This window comes from Anastrepha ludens, chromosome 2 (assembly GCF_028408465.1).
Source record: "Anastrepha ludens isolate Willacy chromosome 2, idAnaLude1.1, whole genome shotgun sequence".
Classification (NCBI taxonomy): Eukaryota; Metazoa; Arthropoda; class Insecta; order Diptera; family Tephritidae; genus Anastrepha; species Anastrepha ludens.
This window is the reverse complement of record NC_071498.1, coordinates 81374436-81394015: the sequence shown is the minus strand read 5'-3', so window position 1 is coordinate 81394015 and position 19580 is coordinate 81374436. Positions and strand designations below refer to the sequence as shown.

Sequence of the window (19580 nt, the reverse complement as noted above, 5' to 3'; positions counted from 1 at the left end):
GCAAATCTGAATGGCCTAATCGTTTAAAGGCTTGCGTAAAAGCAAATGGTGACCATTTCGAATGAAAATTAAAAACAATTTGGTTTTGATATTTACATGACTAAATAAAACTAACTTAATTTAAAAAGGTATTACAGTTTTATATCTATAACAGATTTAACTTGTAACAGAACTTATGACAGTATTAAGTAATAATTTTCATATGTATAGTAAAGTATATGTATAAATCCAACACTTACCCATAAACAGCTTTCACATACTCAGAATCACTGTTGTCTTGCGCGTGAATGCTGCGGCCCATAGCCGTTTCTAAAGCAAATATTCGAATAGTTAAAATATGCATTAATAAAAATTTACACTCAGTTAAATGCGCCTTGGCGTCTTATTTCTGCACACTGCAGCAATGACCCCTCCACCTACCACATACAATGTCCAGTGTACAGAGCGTCACATATGGAAAGATGTTGAAGGCCTCGGCGCCCACTTCGCGCTCCAGTTTGCGTGCCAATACAGCGCTTTCCTCATTGAACACATCGATAAAGTCATCCAAAATTTTGAAATGAAAGGCGGGAGTCAAAATCTAAAGAGTATAAAATCAAAGCAAATGTAAAAAATATATTTAGGTACAGTAAATTTATGCCATCATATTGACTTTGAACTTGATGAATGAGAAGATGTTTGCGTTTATAGGCGATTTTTTGAAAAGTATCTCTGAAACTCGTTTTTTATCACATGCATACATACATAAATGGAAGCGCACCTGAAGCAAACTTTTACCAGATATTTTTATATGTATTTTTGGATATAAATGTTTATGTGTAAGTGCCACCAGACACTCAACTATAGTATGTAGCATATAGTCTATATGTATTGTCTAATTTATATCTACATATGTAAGGGTTTTGTCGCTTACCTTTCTTCTCGAATGCCATTTCCGGCCAAAACTGGTCAGCAATCCAGTGCCCAACCATGGTCGCAAATAATCGTAATCATGACTTTTATCTATGAACTTTTGGCTATTCAAGATTGGCTGTAATTAGAGAGTGTAGTAAATTTTTAATTACCGCAGTGTATTTAACCAAAGACCATTTAGCTTCGATAACAGAGAAGAGTTCCCACGATGTTATGTGTGCTTCATATGAAATAACAGTAGATGCATATTGAGGCACTGTGTCGTATCTAATAGGTCTATTTATAAGTTCGTGCGGTTTTACAACAGATGGCGTAACTTGATTATTATTCCATCGATCCACATTTCCAAACATTCATTGGAGAGCTACTGTCGTAAGGCACAAACGTCAGTATAAGTTTTTTATTTGAAGCGTAAACAACAATATTTTTACCACACTTGAAAATGTCGAATTTCGTGCCAAATAATGTGTTTTTGCGGGGAATTCTTCTTCATTATTTTAATATGAAGAAAAAAGCAGCCGAAAGTCATCGTATCTTGGTGGAAGTTTATGGTGAGCATGCTCTATCTGAGCGAACGTGCCAGAAGTGGTTTGCACGCTTTAAAAGTGGTGATTTTGGCTTGGAAGACGAAGAACGCGAGGGTGCGCCGCCAAAGTTCATGGATACCGAATTGGAGGAATTGCTCGATCAAGATCCGGCTCAAACGCAAGAAGAGGTTGCAAAAACTTTGGGAGTTGATCAATCAACCATTTCCAAACGTTTAAAAGCCATGGGAATGATCCGAAAGGTAGGCCATTGGGTGCCGTATGAATTGAAGCCAAGAGACGTTGAACGCCGTTTTATGGCATGCGAACAACTGCTTCAACGGCACAAAAGAAAGGGTTTTTTGCATCGAATTGTGACTGGCGATGAAAAGTGGGTCCATTACGACAATCCAAAATGTCGGGCAACGTATGGATACCCTGGCCATGCTTCAACATCGACGTCGGCGCAGAATATTCATGGCCTGAAGGTTATGCTGTGTATCTGGTGGGACCAGCTGGGTGTTGTGTATTATGAGCTACTGAAACCGAATGAAACGATTACGGGGGATGTCTACCGACGACAATTGATGCGTTTGAGCCGAGCACTGCGAGAAAAACGGCCGCAATACGCCGATAGACACGACAAAGTTATTTTGCAACATGACAATGCTCGGCCACATGTTGCACAAGTGGTCAAAACATACTTAGAAACGCTCAAATGGGATGTCCTACCCCACCCGCTGTATAGTCCAGACCTTGCGCCATCCGATTACTATCTCTTCCGATCGATGCAACATGGCCTGGCTGACCAGCACTTCCGTAATTACGATGAAGTCAAAAAATGGATCGATTCGTGGATTGCGGCAAAACCGACCGAATTTTTCACAAAGGGAATCCGTGAATTGCCAGAAAGATGGGAAAAAGTAGTAGTAAGCGATGGACAATATTTTGAATATTAAATTTGTAACCATTTTACGTCAATAAAGTTTCAAATTTCGAAAAAAACCGCACGAACTTATTCATATTCCTTACATACATACATACATACACATTTCATTATGTCTACGTAGCTGAATACGAATAATCTCTCAACTTTTACGGGCGGGTTTTGAACAAAACCAATTAAAGCATTAGAGCTTAAGTAACATTTGACCTTAATGAAGTAATAGCAAGCAACAAATTTAGGCTAGATTTTTGGGAGAATTACGTTCGCCAGAATTTTTACTTTTTCGATAATACAGCTTCTAGACTTTTGATTTACTTAAATATAGTTTTAGAAAATATATTTTTATGCGTTCTTTTTTTTCTAATCGTGTAATGATGCATATGTCTATGTAAGCCTAGTATGAATACAATAAATTTTGTATTCGATTTTACTAAGCCAAAGCTCAAGCATATACAATATTTATTCTAATACGAGGACACATATTATATTTCAGTTTCGGAAACTGAATACCAAAAATATGCGTTTATGGGCTAAGCACATAAAAATTACCATTTGGTGGTTTTTGAAGCCGCAGTTTTAAAGTTAAAATGAGGGTAATCAGCGACTCAAAAATTCTTAGAGTTTGATGACCATCTCTTACTTTCAAAAGGGAACTGCAATCATCTCAATTTCGATGTTCAAAGTTGTTCTGCTTATGGTACACGATTTGCCTCTTAATTAACCCCCGCAGCTCTAAACACTCCAAAAGATATAAAAGTACACAGGGAAATACTAATCTTCCTTGCAAGTTTGTAGCAATTAGCACCTACGTTTAATATCTTTATCATGTTGTTCATAAACATTCTACGAATCATGTATGACAAAAATTAAAAAGGCACATGCGGCAGGAAAAGTTCTACATCATTGAAGTTGATACGAGTGCATATATTTTTTTAATTATAACATCAAGCAGGTACCGAGTGATCAAATAAGTAGGTATCAAAAGTCTGAACGTTAGTGTTTTAAAACAACAAGAATTACTTAAAAAATGAGAATACAGGAATACAGCATCCAAAACAACCAAAAAATGTTTAGTAATTTTTTTAAGAATATTTTAAAGTTTCAGCCAAAACTAAAGGGGTATGAAAGCTTTAACTTAAAACTAATATTTGTGCAAACGGAAGGCAAAAAGAGCGTTAATTATACAAATTTACTTCTTATTTTAATTATTAACAATCAAGAAGTGCAGTATTTTTTACAGACTATGAAAAACAGATTAATGCTGAACAATTCAATCAAAAGTATATTAAACTTATACTTTGCTATATCATTTTAATGAGACCCTTCGTAATGCTTACAGAGAATGAATACCATCTTGATCAAAAAGTTTCCGGAATATATTCAGAAAATTTAAAATACAAGTTTATTTCTCAAAAGTGATGTTATCGGCTTCAAAGATGATACTTCTCGAAACATTTCCTGAAATTTGGGTGTTAAAACGCGTTCCTCGTATTGAGTTTTTGAATCGATCAAACAGAAAAAATCGCAGGGTGCCACTCTTGGTCAAGACTTCATGGATATTGATGGCACTGTGCGACGGTACAACAGCCACGAGTTGTTTTCCCACAAATCCTTTGGCGAATTGCTTCACGTAAACGATCCTATTATTCTTTATTAAAATTTGTCCTATAAAATTATGGTAGGAGTGTTAACCACAGATGTGTCAACTTAACCAAAAAAAAAGAAGCTTTCTGATCAAGGTGGTATTTGAAAGTACTTAGAATGCATTTAACCAATTCATTTAGAATCATTTGTAGGGATCAAAGAAGTCTAAACTAAAACGTCGAATAAAGGCATGTGCTTAATGTGACTTCCAAATGGTGTAATTTTAATGTCTTTGAAAAGAGAATTTAGAGAAAAATACCACGCAATAAGATAATCTAGGACCATCATTATGGTAGAAAGTAGATATAAGGAAACAAGATTCAGAATAAATTTTAGCTACAAACATATTTCCGAAGACGATAAAATTATTTTGTCGTAACATAGCATCATATCTGCACCTATCTTCATAGTTTTACAGTGTTCATATTTTCATAACCTTCCTGCAAGTCTATTTATCAAATGTAACATACACACGCATACGTTAAAAAGTTTGTTTTCGAGTTTTGCCCGTTCTCATCTAGAATATGTTGCATTTGCTTGGAGACCTGACAACCAACTCCCTATAGCAAGAATAGAGTGGACACAGCCATTTTTTTTGAAATTTTCTCTTCTGTTCTTGAATTTGAGACTGCTATACCATCGGACACATCTCGTCTTATGCTAACAAACCTAAAAATTCTCAAAAGCCATAGGTCAACTTTATCAATAGCTTTTGTCTACAATGTTACACAAGGAATAGTGGACCGCCCTTATCTTAGAAAGAATTAGTTCCAGTGTTTCGAAATGCAGTCTGAGCGAATGTTCAAGCCAAGTTTGCAAGCGAGAAGGGACTATCTCCAGAGCCATGCGAGAATTCAATATATTACAATATAATATCTCAATATGTTACAAGACTTTACTTTACCAAAGACAGCTTTCGTGCATTTCCCACAAATTTCCTAAAAGATTGTGTTCTTTTGATGCTAACATTCTCTATTATTTTAATTGAATTCTAATCGTAAGTCTTCATACATATACGAGTATATAATATTAATCAGTCTGTAAGAATTGGTGTTTCATAGACTTAAATAAATAACTAATTGAATATTTGATAACTAAGAAGCCTGTAGTTTTGAAGTAAGGCAGTGAGTATACCATTACAATTTCTTGAAAAAGGCTAGAAAATTCGAATAACTTATTTCAACAATGTTAAATAAACTTTAGTATTACTCTTCTAATATGATAACACGAAGTGGTGACATCTCACGAATCAATAATTATCCTCCATCTTAACTTGAACCTTAAATTATTTTACATTTTTCTTGCAAGTTTTCTTTTCTTACCTCAACGGTTTCTGGATCGAACAGCATCACATAAGGGCTTGTGCCTTGCCAAGCTTTATTGAAGCCGATGCGATGGCCCCACAGCTTTATTGTGCCTGTAAGCCGATTGAATAATTCTGTAAGATACAAAAGTGAAAATTTTAAAAATACCTATATTTAACCTTAAATGAAGTGCTGGATTTAATAATTACTTTGCTTAATTAAAATTTTTCGTTTACTTATTGTATGGTTCTTTAGAAACAACCCAAGCATTTAAATAATGTGAAATGTGGTAAATTATTAATAAAATTCTTTATACGTCAATAATTTGTTAGAATCTACGGATGAGTAACGCTTTTAGTGAATTTCTTACCCCCAACTTAAAGTGATTACACACATAACACATAACACAGCACACAAATCGTTGACATTTTAATATTTATGTGTCTTTACATCTTTACGAAGATAATTTCCTAAACATTATATATGTATATATATGTATGCGCCCCTTTTTGGGTATGTGTCTCGGTGTTGTTCCACAAATGGAGGGATTTAAAGTTTCCAGCCGAACGGCAGATATTTTTTTATGAGGAGATTTTTCATGGCAGAAATACAATCGGAGGTTTGCCATTGCCTGCCGTGGGGCGACCGCTATCAGAAAAAACTTTTCTTCATTTTGGTCTTTCACAGAGATTCGAACCACGTTCTCTCTGAACTCCGAATGGTAGTCACGCACCAACCCATCGGCTATGGTGGCCGCTCTTTTAAACATTCGTTTTTATATTTTTTTCTTTGTATGAACATTAATAGCTTACACAGGGCATTCAATTTCCGCACCAAACAAAGTGTGGAGACAGTCTCACCTCTCGAGTGCAAAGTGTTAAAATGTGTAAAGGTGGTTCACTAATTATTTGAAAACACATTCTCGAAAGCTTCCCCTACATTTACATTTGCAATCAACAAATCTGCAAATATTTACAGACAATAAATACTAATGAACTCATATTCTGAATAAGCAACTGATGAGTAAAAGGAATTGAATGTTATCGAAAGTAATAAAATTTATCATTTACATATGTAAGTATAAGGTGGTGCGTTGTGCGCACGTTCGAATTTCCGTGCATGAAACACCAAAATGACAGAAAAAGTTTATTCTAATAGTAATTGTCCCTCGATAGGCAACGGCAAAGCTCTGAGTCTATTTCTGCCTTGAAAAAACTCTCTTAAAAAATTATCTTCGGCTCGGAGTCGGCTTAAAGCTGTGGGTCTCTCAATTTGTGAAACAACAAGGCGCACGCAAAACGAGCTCAGTCAAATAGCTCACACAAGCGGCAAATGTATTTATATAAGGTATAATTGTATAACCCTGGCGTTGTAGTAGACACAGAGACAAATAATACACTCCATTAGGTCCATGCATTAGTAAAGGTCAAAATAAGGATTTCCGTCCTTCAAAATTAAAATTAAAATTCGAACAAAAAATGGGATGATTAATTTTGTGCCACCTTGTATAAGTGCGTTTTCCTTAGAAATGGTTACATGCTCAGACATAAATGAGTGAGCAGTATTAGAATAAACTAATATACCGGATGTTTTTTAAGAGCTTGAGAACTTAAAATGATAATAATAGAAATATTGTTGGAATTAATTTTTTTTATTATAATCAGGCAGATAATTTCATAGCATTTATTTTTTTAATATGATATCCGGCATAAGTTCACCGTGGCTGTGAGTTACGTGGTTCATTCGATCAGATCAATAACCGCGCTGTATGCCAAAGTACGCCGTCTTATTGAAACCAACCGATAGCGCTCGCCATTCACTGTAACGGCAGCTCCTTCCTGATTTCGACGAAATAAGGACCGACGATGCCGACAGTGCTCTATGAACTTGGCGAAAAGATTTTTATTTTTTTTTTCAAAGTAAATTTCCACTATTTACAGGCATTATTCTGGCGTTAAACGATTCGTGATGACTTGCCAAACTTTACTGTACAGAAATGTCAACACAGTTTGCCATTGTCAGCTGTCACACCATAGTTATCGAAATCGATAGTTCTCTTGCAGCTAAAAGACACCTTGCACTAAAAGAACGAACAAATATAGTTTATGTTCCATAGAGTATTATATGAAAAGGTTTCTTGAATATGAATAGTTTCATTAACGCGCAAACGTTTAATGTTAATTTTTTAGGATATTTCTGCCAAAAAAAGGAACCAAAACCCATAATTATGAAACAAAAACTACTAGAAATTATAAGTATTAGATATATATTTACTTGACAACATTTCAATGCCTGAAATAAAAAGATAGTCATAGTAACTAAGTGAACTGTACTTCGTTCAAATCGGTTGTTGCAATGTTTGCAAATGAACAGCCAGAAGTGTAACGTTGCTAAATTTGCATCGCCATTATAATGGAAATGTCGTTGTTCTCTTGCACCTTTACCTCAAAACAAAAGTGTGTTTCTATTTGGCATAATCCAAAATTAGATCTAAAAATAAAACCTAACACGTAAAGGTTTACTTCCGTAATTAAATTGCGAGTACCTTCAATCGACTTGTATATATGCCCATATTCATTTCTCATATCCGGATAGTGTAGTGACGAAAAATTCACTATTTTATATACCAGTAAATTTATATTTGGAATTTGTAGCACCATCACGAATAAATATCATCAAAAAGGGTGTGTTTAAAAGAAATCATTGCCTTTTGTTGCGTGCTTTGGACACTTCTACTGATTTTTAAACCATATAGCAGAACTCCCACTAATTCGGCATTTTTGATGCTAAAATATGTCTTGACCCAATAGGCCGATGGGTGATGATAAGTATCTCCATATACCATTAAGAATTTACCTTTTAACATTGCGATAAAAAGCAGAACTGAAAACTTACGTAATGGTTTATAAGTTTTTATGGAAATTATAACAGGTTAAGTTAAGTAAATAATTAATAATAGATGCTTTCCATTTCAATTCAACCGGGCTATTCGGGACATGTTCTTCGATTTCGATGTAACTCAAATATGTTGCTCTCTGGTCAAAATAATGAGACACGTATTTTTTTGTTCGCCCGAAAAAAATTTTTTTCAAGAGTTATCGGCAATTTTGTTTTTCGGCTCAAACTCGATTTTTTTTAATTATATAAGAAAATTTTTTTTTTTAAATGCCCATAACTTAGTCAAAAATGAACCGATTTTAATAATTCTGGGTTCAAAATGATCGTCATTACTTACAGGAGCGACTTAATGTAGAAAAAATTGCAAAAAAGTAGTTGAAAATTTTTTATTTAGCAAAAACGAAAAAAAAAAATGAAATTTTTTTCGAAATTCAATTTTTCAAAAAGTGTATTTTTTTTTTTTATAACTTTTTCCAAATCAAAAGGACATCTCAAACTTTAATTGAGCTGAATGCCTAGTAGCTAAAATGAGTTGCTTTTGAGCAATGAATTTTTGAGTAAAAACCCTGTTTCGCACTTTTTTTTTTTGCAAAATAAAACATTTTCAACTTCTTTTTTGCAATTGTTTTTGCATGAGGTCACTCGTGTAAGTAATTAGGATTATTTTGAACCCAGAATCATTCAAATCGGCTTATTTTTGACTAAGTTATGAGTAATTAAAAAAAATTTTCTTATATAGATTCTTTCCATTTCAATTCAAAAGGGCTATGCGGGACATGTTCTTCGATTTCGATGTAACTCAAATATGTTGCTCTCTGGTCAAAATAAGGAGACACGTATTTTTTGTTCGCCCGAAAAAATTTTTTTTCAAGCTTTATCGGCAATTTTGTTTTTCGGCTCAAAATCGATTTTTTTTAATTATATAAGAAATTTTTTTTTTTAAATGCTCATAACTTAGTCAAAAATGAACCGATTTTAATAATTTTGGGTTCAAAATAATCGTAATTACTTACACGAGTGACTTCATGCAAAAACAATTGCAAAAAAGGATTTGAAAACTTTTTATTTTGCAAAAAACAAAAAGTGCGAAACAGGTTTTTTACTCAAAAATTCATTACTCAAAAACAACTCATTTTAGCTACTGGGCATTCAGCTTAATTGAAGTTTGAGATGTCCTTTTGATTTGGAAAAAGTTATAAAAAACAAAAAAAAAAATACACTTTTTGAAATATTGAATTTCGAAAAAATCTCAATTTTTTTTCTTTTTTGCTAAATAAAAAATTTTCAACTACTTTTTTGCAATTTTTTCTACATTAAGTCGCTCCAGAATTATTAAAATCGGTTCATTTTTGACTAAGTTATGGACATTTAAAAAAAATTTTTCTTATATAATTAAAAAAATCGAGTTTGAGCCGAAAAACAAAATTGCCGATAATTCTTGAAAAAAATTTTTTTCGGGCGAACAAAAACATACGTGTCTCATTATTTTGACCAGAGAGCAACATATTTGAGTTACATCGAAATCGAAGAACATGACCCGAATAGCCCGGTTGAATTGAAATGGAAAGCATCAATAAAAATAAAATAATAAATAAAAAATAAATAATGACAGGGTAGTATCTTGTAGTACATCAGAGGTAGAAATATTATTTGCAATTCTTAAATTTAGCAAACAACAATCCATTAGAAAGGTAGAAAAGACATAGTGAAACCTCCGGAGCAAAATATTATAGTATACGAAATTTTATCAAAATCAGCAAAAAATAATAAGGTTAGTCACCACTGATCTACGAACCCTCGATGGTACGATTCTACGATTAATTTAACCGATCGATAAACACGCCTGAAAAGCGAGATGTTAAATATTTTACGTAAAGACACAAAAATAGATGCTTAAAAAAATAAGAGCAAAAACCATTAATGCCACTTTTCAAAGCTGTCCTTAGAAAAGAAAATAATAACATCAGGCTCAGATAAAGAAATAAAATATTTGTGGGTTCGAATGAAAGTTAAAATATTGGAATGGTTACGCTACGCCAGGTGACGTTCTAAGTCAACTGATTTGAGATCTGTTTTTTATTTTGTTAGATTCCCACAACTGCGAGTTTTGCGAAATCTACCCTACGCGAGTTTTCTTTTTCTTAAAATTTTAAAAATGGATTGGAAGTCGCAACAACGAGTTTATATTAAATTTGCGTTAAAAATGGTTTCAATGGTCGAAAATCTTAGAAATATTCGGAAACTGTTTCGGTAACGATACTCTAAAGAAAACAACCATTTACGAGTGGCATGAACGCATCAGAAGAGATCGTGAGTACATCGAGGGTGACGACGGTGGAAGCAGGCAGTTGGCATGAACAACTGATGAAAACCTCAATCAAATGAAAGAAAAGTGGATATCGCTAAAGACATGAATCCGAGGCTGAGCCCTCACTAGTGGAGACGAGTTGTGGGTTTATGAGTACGACACACCATCCATACCCAGACATCGTTGATTACAACAAATTATTGTACACCACGAATTTTTGCCAGAAGGTCAGGCATTTAACGAAGGCTATTATTTGGGCATTATAAAACGTTTACGTGAAGCAATGCGCCAAAAAAGAAGCATAGCGCGATCATTATCCGAGAATTTTTGACCAAGAACAAAGCAAACACCATCCAACAGCCATCGAATCCACCTGATATGGGGAGCCACTTCGACGTTTTAACAGCGGAAAGGAAGTAATGGAAAAATCGAGTTCCGAAAATAGAGTTCCAGAAATATTTCGAGTGCTGGATCAAATGCTGGCATAAATGCATTTCAGTTGATGAGCAGTACTTTGAAGGCGATAATACCAATTGTGAGGAATAAGCTTGTATTTTAAATTTTCTGAATATTTTCCGGGAATTTTTTGATCAGGGAGGTTTCTGTATATACGTATAACAAAAAGATCCGTCCTTTACTGTTTGAAAATATGTTATATGTGTAGGAGTATATATAAGTATACGCTTATGTGCTCTAGTCGATATTCACAAGTTTGTGCTGACACTCGCTTGATGCTCAGGCGAGCTCCCTGCCCCATTTTAACATTTCTAATGCATCAGCTGCTTATTAACACTTCAATAATTTTGAATAAATACGAGGGGTGCCTTTTATAATAGGACTATGAATAAGTTCGTGCGGTTTTACAACAGATGGCGTAACTTGATTATTATTCCATCGATCCACATTTCCAAACATTCATTGGAGAGCTACTGTCGTAAGGCACAAACGTCAGTATAAGTTTTTTATTTGAAGCGTAAACAACAATATTTTTACCACACTTGAAAATGTCGAATTTCGTGCCAAATAATGTGTTTTTGCGGGGAATTCTTCTTCATTATTTTAATATGAAGAAAAAAGCAGCCGAAAGTCATCGTATCTTGGTGGAAGTTTATGGTGAGCATGCTCTATCTGAGCGAACGTGCCAGAAGTGGTTTGCACGCTTTAAAAGTGGTGATTTTGGCTTGGAAGACGAAGAACGCGAGGGTGCGCCGCCAAAGTTCATGGATACCGAATTGGAGGAATTGCTCGATCAAGATCCGGCTCAAACGCAAGAAGAGGTTGCAAAAACTTTGGGAGTTGATCAATCAACCATTTCCAAACGTTTAAAAGCCATGGGAATGATCCGAAAGGTAGGCCATTGGGTGCCGTATGAATTGAAGCCAAGAGACGTTGAACGCCGTTTTATGGCATGCGAACAACTGCTTCAACGGCACAAAAGAAAGGGTTTTTTGCATCGAATTGTGACTGGCGATGAAAAGTGGGTCCATTACGACAATCCAAAACGTCGGGCAACGTATGGATACCCTGGCCATGCTTCAACATCGACGTCGGCGCAGAATATTCATGGCCTGAAGGTTATGCTGTGTATCTGGTGGGACCAGCTGGGTGTTGTGTATTATGAGCTACTGAAACCGAATGAAACGATTACGGGGGATGTCTACCGACGACAATTGATGCGTTTGAGCCGAGCACTGCGAGAAAAACGGCCGCAATACGCCGATAGACACGACAAAGTTATTTTGCAACATGACAATGCTCGGCCACATGTTGCACAAGTGGTCAAAACATACTTAGAAACGCTCAAATGGGATGTCCTACCCCACCCGCCGTATAGTCCAGACCTTGCGCCATCCGATTACTATCTCTTCCGATCGATGCAACATGGCCTGGCTGACCAGCACTTCCGTAATTACGATGAAGTCAAAAAATGGATCGATTCGTGGATTGCGGCAAAACCGACCGAATTTTTCACAAAGGGAATCCGTGAATTGCCAGAAAGATGGGAAAAAGTAGTAGTAAGCGATGGACAATATTTTGAATATTAAATTTGTAACCATTTTACGTCAATAAAGTTTCAAATTTCGAAAAAAAACCGCACGAACTTATTCATAGTCCATTATATTTCCGGATTTGGCAACCCTGGTGTTGCAATGTGGTAACTGACAGCTGTATCGCAAAGTTTGACATTTTTTGGCCTTTACGTACTCAGAACGTTTTGAAATACCAGCACTATTTGTGTTGTTTACAGTAACTTAAAAGATTCATCTCGGTCCAAAAATGGAATTAAATCGTGAACATTTTCGTGCGATTATTTTTTACAACTTTCGACGTAGATTAACTGAGCAACATTGCATGGATGAACTTAATTCATTTTTTGGCGATGAAGCTCCATTAAGGACCAGTGTTTATCGATGGTATGGTAAATTCAATCGTGGTCGTAGTTCACTCCAAGACGAATTTCGTGAAGGTCGTCCAAAATCAGTTGTTGTTCCGAAAACCATTGATTCTGTGCGCGAGCTGATATTGCAAGATCGTCATGTGACCTATCGTGAGATTGAGACTATCTTAGTCATTAGTGGGACCAGCATACATTCAATATTGCATAAACATTTGACTGTCAAAAAAATTTGTTCGCGTTGGATCCCACACAATTTGTCAATCACTCAAAAAAAGGCTCGTGTCGATTGGTCGAAGGGAATGCTCAAAAAATACGATCGCGGGACTTCGAAACACGTCTATGACATCGTGACAGGTGATGAATCATGGATTTACGCGTATAAGCCCGAAAGTAATCACCAGTCGACTGTATGGGTGTTTCAAGATGAGCCCAATCCAAAAAAAAATTGTTCGCGCACGAAGCACATCCAAGCAAAAATGGTAGCCTGTTTTTTCGGAAAAACTGGGCATTTCGCAACCGTACCACTAGAACAACGCAAAACAGTAAATTCTGAGTGGTACACATCCATTTGTTTGCCAGTTGTCTTCCAAGAAATTAGGAAAACCAATCGCCAAAGACGGATCACTTTTCACCAGTACAATGCGAGCTCTCACACATCGGCTCAAACAACTGCATTTTTGAGCACCCAAAACATCGAATTAATGGGTCATCCGCCGTATAGTCCTGACTTGGCACCGAATGACTTCTTTTTATTCCCTTACGTAAAAAACAAACTGAGAGGTCAACGTTTTTCGACACCTGAAGAAGCGGTTGCGGCATTCAGAATGCATGTTTTGGAGGTACCTCATTCAGAGTGGCAAAAGTGCTTCGACAATTGGTTCAAACGCATGCAAAAGTGTATAGATCTTCATGGAGAATATTTTGAAAAACAATAAAGTGATTTTCGATGATTAAAATTTGTTTTGGTTCTCTAATCTCGACATATCAAAGGCACCCCTCGTATATATGTATACGTTTATATAATATGTAGTATGTAATGTATAGTAGTAGCATACGTCACTATAATAATATTTTTTTTATTTATGTAGTTGAATTGGCCGGCATTATTCAATGTTTTCAATTAATACATAATGGTACACTGCGTTTACATACACACATACATACATATGTACATTCCTTCATGGTTACGCATGCGCAATCAACAAGTGTATTAACGTTTCCCCAAATCACGATTGCGCCGTCATGGGTGATAACTCGGCTAGTCGTACACATGTTGGCTGCTGTAACTATTGCTACCAAACATATGTACCTATGTGTGTGCAATTTTCAGACACAACAAGTCATAAAAATACATCATAATTACGAAAGGGAATTTTCATGCTGTTAACCGTTATTATAGTGTAAAAATGTACTTTATATAGGGTGCGTTGTGTTTTTCAGATAGAAAGTGTGAATGCTATAATTGCGCCCACATTTGATGTACACGCATAGGTAATTGCGCACATACGCGACATGAGGGGGGTTGAGGGTTCAAATTCCTAACTCTTTCAATTTCAATTTCGAAGCTCTGATATATCAAATAATAAAAACATATGTAGATGATTTTTTACAAACTCTTTCTATTTATTTAAATAATTCCCTATTAATTATTAATTTAAATTTTTTTACTTTGTGGTCTCAAAATCTATTTAAAAATGACAATGCCACAAATCGGTTCAACAAGTCAATAGCCCTCAAACTATTTAGAGACCTTAGAATTTTACAAAAATAAGCTGCACACGGTTTAAGAATATTTTTATTAATTAATTATTAATTTATCTGCTCCAATGTGAATGAAATTTTCGTGATTCTTTGAAAAATTGTTTTGTTATATATTTGTTTATTTAAATTGGATATAACTTAACTGCGTTACATGTCCATGCGTCATAAAAACTAATACATTTTCAATTAAATATTGGCGTCGCCGTGTGAAAACCGTTTCACTTTGCCACTCGGTATATATTCGAGGGCAGATGCCCCCATACATATATCCAAAAAACGTTTCTTTGTGCGCAGCTGTGTCTGTGTATCTTTTTACTTTTACAATACGTATTACCACATGCATGCCCCATATGTGAGTTTTTTTTTCTTATTTTCTTTTTACTTCCATTGTCTTCACAGCAATCCCCTTGAGCTGTGAATTGCTTAGCATTCGTCAGTACGCCTAAATGGCATTTCATTCGGCCAATGTCACCAAACCAAGCTGCGTTTGCAATGAAATGAGACCAAAGATGTTCGCTTTTACGAGTAATGCGGGTACTGGCCGTTGTGATTATTACCGTTAGCTTAAGTGTGGAGCGCAATCACGCTACCACTTTTGAAATGTTGCCATTGTCGTCAACTTTACATGTGTATGTATTTGCCTATATGTATATAATTTTACTTTTGTGCACTTTGTTTATAAATATTTATAAAATTAATGACAACTCTTGAAGGATTTTTTAGCTACTTCCTTTGACTTTCATCACAATTTTTTCGGTGTATTAGAGTAATCTAATGACTTGAAATTACATAACTAAGACAAAGTGGGCATTTTAACGGAAGCTACTCAAAAAAGGTTATGGAGGTGTCTTTAATACATCCAAAGATTTTACTCCCATTTTTATTCCGCCGCATATTTCAAATAAAGCTTGAACCGACTGCTGTTTATAAGAAAAAATATGTCGGGTTTTGCAGACCCTTAAACTCTTAAGTTGCAACTTACTGCTTTTATTCCAACTACATTGGAATCTGTCGTGTACATTTGGAGACCTTACCACCAATTCTCCATTGTCGGAATTGAACGAGTACAAAAAGTTGTTCGCTTTCCCTGAATTTCTCTAAGCCTGCCCTATTATATGAGTCCCGCTTAGTTCTAATTAATCTTCAACAACTAGAAAGTAGAAGATCGATTTTGCATCTGGTTTTTCTCTCACAACTTGGTTTTTCATTATATGGGATGACCAAACCTGGTAATTTATCATCCTTGGTCCTTACCAGGTCTTTACGTAATAAATATTCCTTCCTTTGAATAGGTTCAGAACAAATTATGTCTGCAATGCTTATTGCTCGCTCTTTTCATGAACTCAATGAGATCTCGATTTCTACGGAACTCGATTTCTACGGAACTCGATTTCACCATGCTTTTCTGCTCAATTAAACTGTGTATTGTAATTTAATTAAACATTTTGATACTGATATTTTTGTAGTATATATGTAGTCGGTAGGAAACATTTTCTTATTGATTTCAGAATAAAAAAAAATAAGCTTATTAAAAAAATAGCAAATAAAAAAAATGAGGTGCAAGATTTTCAAATTTATTGTTAGGCTTTAGAAAGCGGATTTGGTAAATATATAAATTGTATAAAAGAAATACAAATCAAAATTATGCTTTGTTGCTATTTTTCTTCTTCTTCTTCTTAATTGGCGCGATAACCGCTTACGCGATTTTGGCCGAGTTTAACAAAGCGCGCCAGTCGTTTCTTTCTCGTGCTAACCGGCGCCAATTGGACACACCAAGTGAAGCCAAGTCCTTCTCCACCTGATCTATCCAACGCAGAGGAGGCCTTCCTCTTCCTCTACTACCACCAGCTGGTACCGCATCGAATACTTTCAAAGCCGGAGCGTTTGTATCCATTCGGACGACATGACCCAGCCAACGAAGCCGCTGAATCTTTATTCGCCGCGCTATGTCTATGTCGCCGTAAAGCTCATACAGCTCATCGTTCCATCGCCTGCGATATTCGCCGTTGCCAACGTGCAAAGGTCCAAAAATCTTACGTAGAATCTTTCTCTCGAACACTCCAAGCGTCGCTTCATCGGATGTTGTCATCGTCCAAGCTTCTGCGCCATACGTTAGGACGGGCATGATGAGAGTCTTGTAGAGTGTTAAACAACTAAACACAAGAAATTGTACGCACACACACATACTTTCCAGCCACGGCATCTTCCGCATAAAAAGTTAACCTGATATGATCGCTTAATACTCATTAAGTGCTTCCAAACAAATGTAATTTTTGGGAGCTGTTTCCCAATGTCGCCAACTTACTTGTTTTTAATATGTTACGATTGAATTAATATTGGTTTAAAATAAGTTTTCAAATATTGTAAATGTTAATTAACAGAAGCAATAAATAATGAGCTCAATAAAAACACACACAAAAAAAATCGGCGAAATTGTAATTTGCGTCAAAACTCAAAACACCTTCCGATTTGCCATTTGAAATAAGAAAAATAAGTTCTATTGGGGCACATTTTCAAAGAACTTTATGGGCTTGAACTTAATATAAGTACCGTTTCATTGAATACCCTTAAGGCAGAGTGCTGCTATAAATAAAAGCTGCATACAAATTTCAATCTTTGTGTTACATAACATCCATACACAACTGCATAAATAGTTATGTGCACACAGATCAGAAAATCAAGATGTAAACAAACTAATCAAAACGATAACCACAAAAGCAATAGCAAAAAATATGCAAATGAACAAAGAAATTGTGTTTACCTACATACATACATGTATGTATGTGCATATGTATGTAAATAGTAACAGCGAAGATGAGGTAATGAACCGCCTCGCACTTTCTATTAACTTTATGCAAAATTATCATACTTACATTCATAATTTTTGCAGAGTTATGTCTTTCTCATTAATAAGTTTATAAAAAATAGTAAAAACTAAAACAATTTTGAAAAAACGACAGAGGCTAGGCAGTAATGCTAGGAAGATCAACATTCAAAATGTGAATCGTCATACTTTGAAAAAAAGCGCCGCGACTCTTGTGATTATATGGTACATTTTGTCATTTGCTTATTTTTCGTTTAATTTGAACTCATTTTCAGAAAAAATGTAGTTAATTTTTCAACGTACGCCATATGAACCAAGGTTCCAAGCTTTATACAAAATTCAGAAAATTTCATAAAATCGGCAACGTAATTTTAAACTTTTTATGCAGGTGAAGGTTTGAGGTGCTTTAAAAATAGCAATTTTTTTGGTTGATAGTATTCTGCATATTTTATTGGAGGAAATACTCAACACCGTGGTCAATTTTTTTTTTCCAAAATAAACACGATTTTTAATGCCCTTCACCCCCTTCACTAATTATATTAGAAATGAATGTGATATATACCTGCGTACTCAAAATTTTCATAAATATAAATCAGAGACCTTGATGAAAATTTAATTTTTTTTTTAAGATTTGAGAATCGGTATTTTGAGAACTTTGGCTCAGAGCAATAAAATTTTTCAACAATATCCGTCGGAACTTAGCGTAGCTGCTGCTTACGATACGGTTGTATAATAGATTGTATGTATAGAGTAAATACAAGGTGGCGCAAAGTTAATCACCTTAAAGGTAAGCTTATAAATAATGTTATCTTATGTGAACCATACTTGACACTTCTGACCTAGACAGCTGCAGTATACAAACAGAGAAGAGTAAAGAGCAAAATAAAGAATTTCTTCACTCAAAATATTTTTTTTAATTTACAGAGAAGAGTAAAGAGCAAAATAAAGAATTTCCTCACTCAAAATATTTTTTTTAATTTACAGAGAAGAGTAAAGAGCAAAATAGAGAATTTCCTGACGGAAAATATTTTTTTTTAATTTAGTAAAAAAGTTATTCAAAAACAAGATTGTATGATTAATTTTGCGCCACCTTGTAGAACCATCACTGAGTTATTTTTTTCAGAAGCCAAAAGCATTCAATGATTGAAGAAGCAGATGGTTTCACTGCAATTAGTTCGGTACGTTAATGTAAAGCTGTCGGAAATATAATCGAATTTAAGAGGCTCATACATAAGGTGAAGTTCCGCCTTTTCTGTTGGCTTTACAAGTATTCATGCCGTGGAGCAGGTAGCGAACTACGTAGGTAATTTCCGTATTTTAACAATTTCATTTCACTTCATAATTCCTTAGACATACATTAACGTCTATACATTCATATGTAGATATGTACATACATGAGCACTTATTTATTTAATTAGTCTTTATTCTGTTATTTGCTTAATTTCTTCCGTTGCAAATTTCGAGAGAAAATTACTGACTAAGACCTTAATGTTTTGTCATTTGTTCCATCGTCTACAAAAAAAATGTACAGTAAGAAAAAATTTAAAGAAACTTAAATTAAATAAGATACGATATTTTTAGTGATTATTTTAATAATAAAATTGTACGCTCTTTGCTTATTGCTAGCCTTTGATTTTCTATGTCTAGAAAAATAGCACTCTACAAGACTCTCATCATGCCCGTCCTAACGTATGGCGCAGAAGCTTGGACGATGACAACATCCGATGAAGCGACGCTTGGAGTGTTCGAGAGAAAGATTCTACGTAAGATTTTTGGACCTTTGCACGTTGGCAACGGCGAATATCGCAGGCGATGGAACGATGAGCTGTATGAGCTTTACGGCGACATAGACATAGCGCAGCGAATAAAGATCCAGCGGCTTCGTTGGCTGGGTCATGTCGTCCGAATGGATACAAACGCTCCGGCTTTGAAAGTATTCGATGCGGTACCAGCTGGTGGTAGCAGAGGAAGAGGGCGGCCTCCTCTGCGTTGGAAAGATCAGGTGGAGAAGGACTTGGTTTCACTTGGTGTGTATAACTGGCGCCGGTTAGCACGAGAAAG

The 19580-nt window shown here is 35.2% G+C and overlaps 1 protein-coding gene across 1 annotated transcript in view; it reads right to left on the bottom strand.

Annotated features, from left to right (window-relative positions):
- The window catches only part of LOC128871955 (cytochrome P450 4c3), a 57331-nt gene that overhangs the window by 11758 nt on the left and 25993 nt on the right, over positions 1-19580 (bottom strand). The window contains exons 2-5 of the mRNA XM_054114158.1: positions 5349-5464; positions 914-1030; positions 421-580; positions 240-309 (exon numbers count right to left, since the gene is read on the bottom strand). Of these exons, the coding sequence (XP_053970133.1) occupies positions 240-309; positions 421-580; positions 914-1030; positions 5349-5464 (463 nt within the window). The remainder of the gene's footprint in view (positions 1-239; positions 310-420; positions 581-913; positions 1031-5348; positions 5465-19580) is intronic.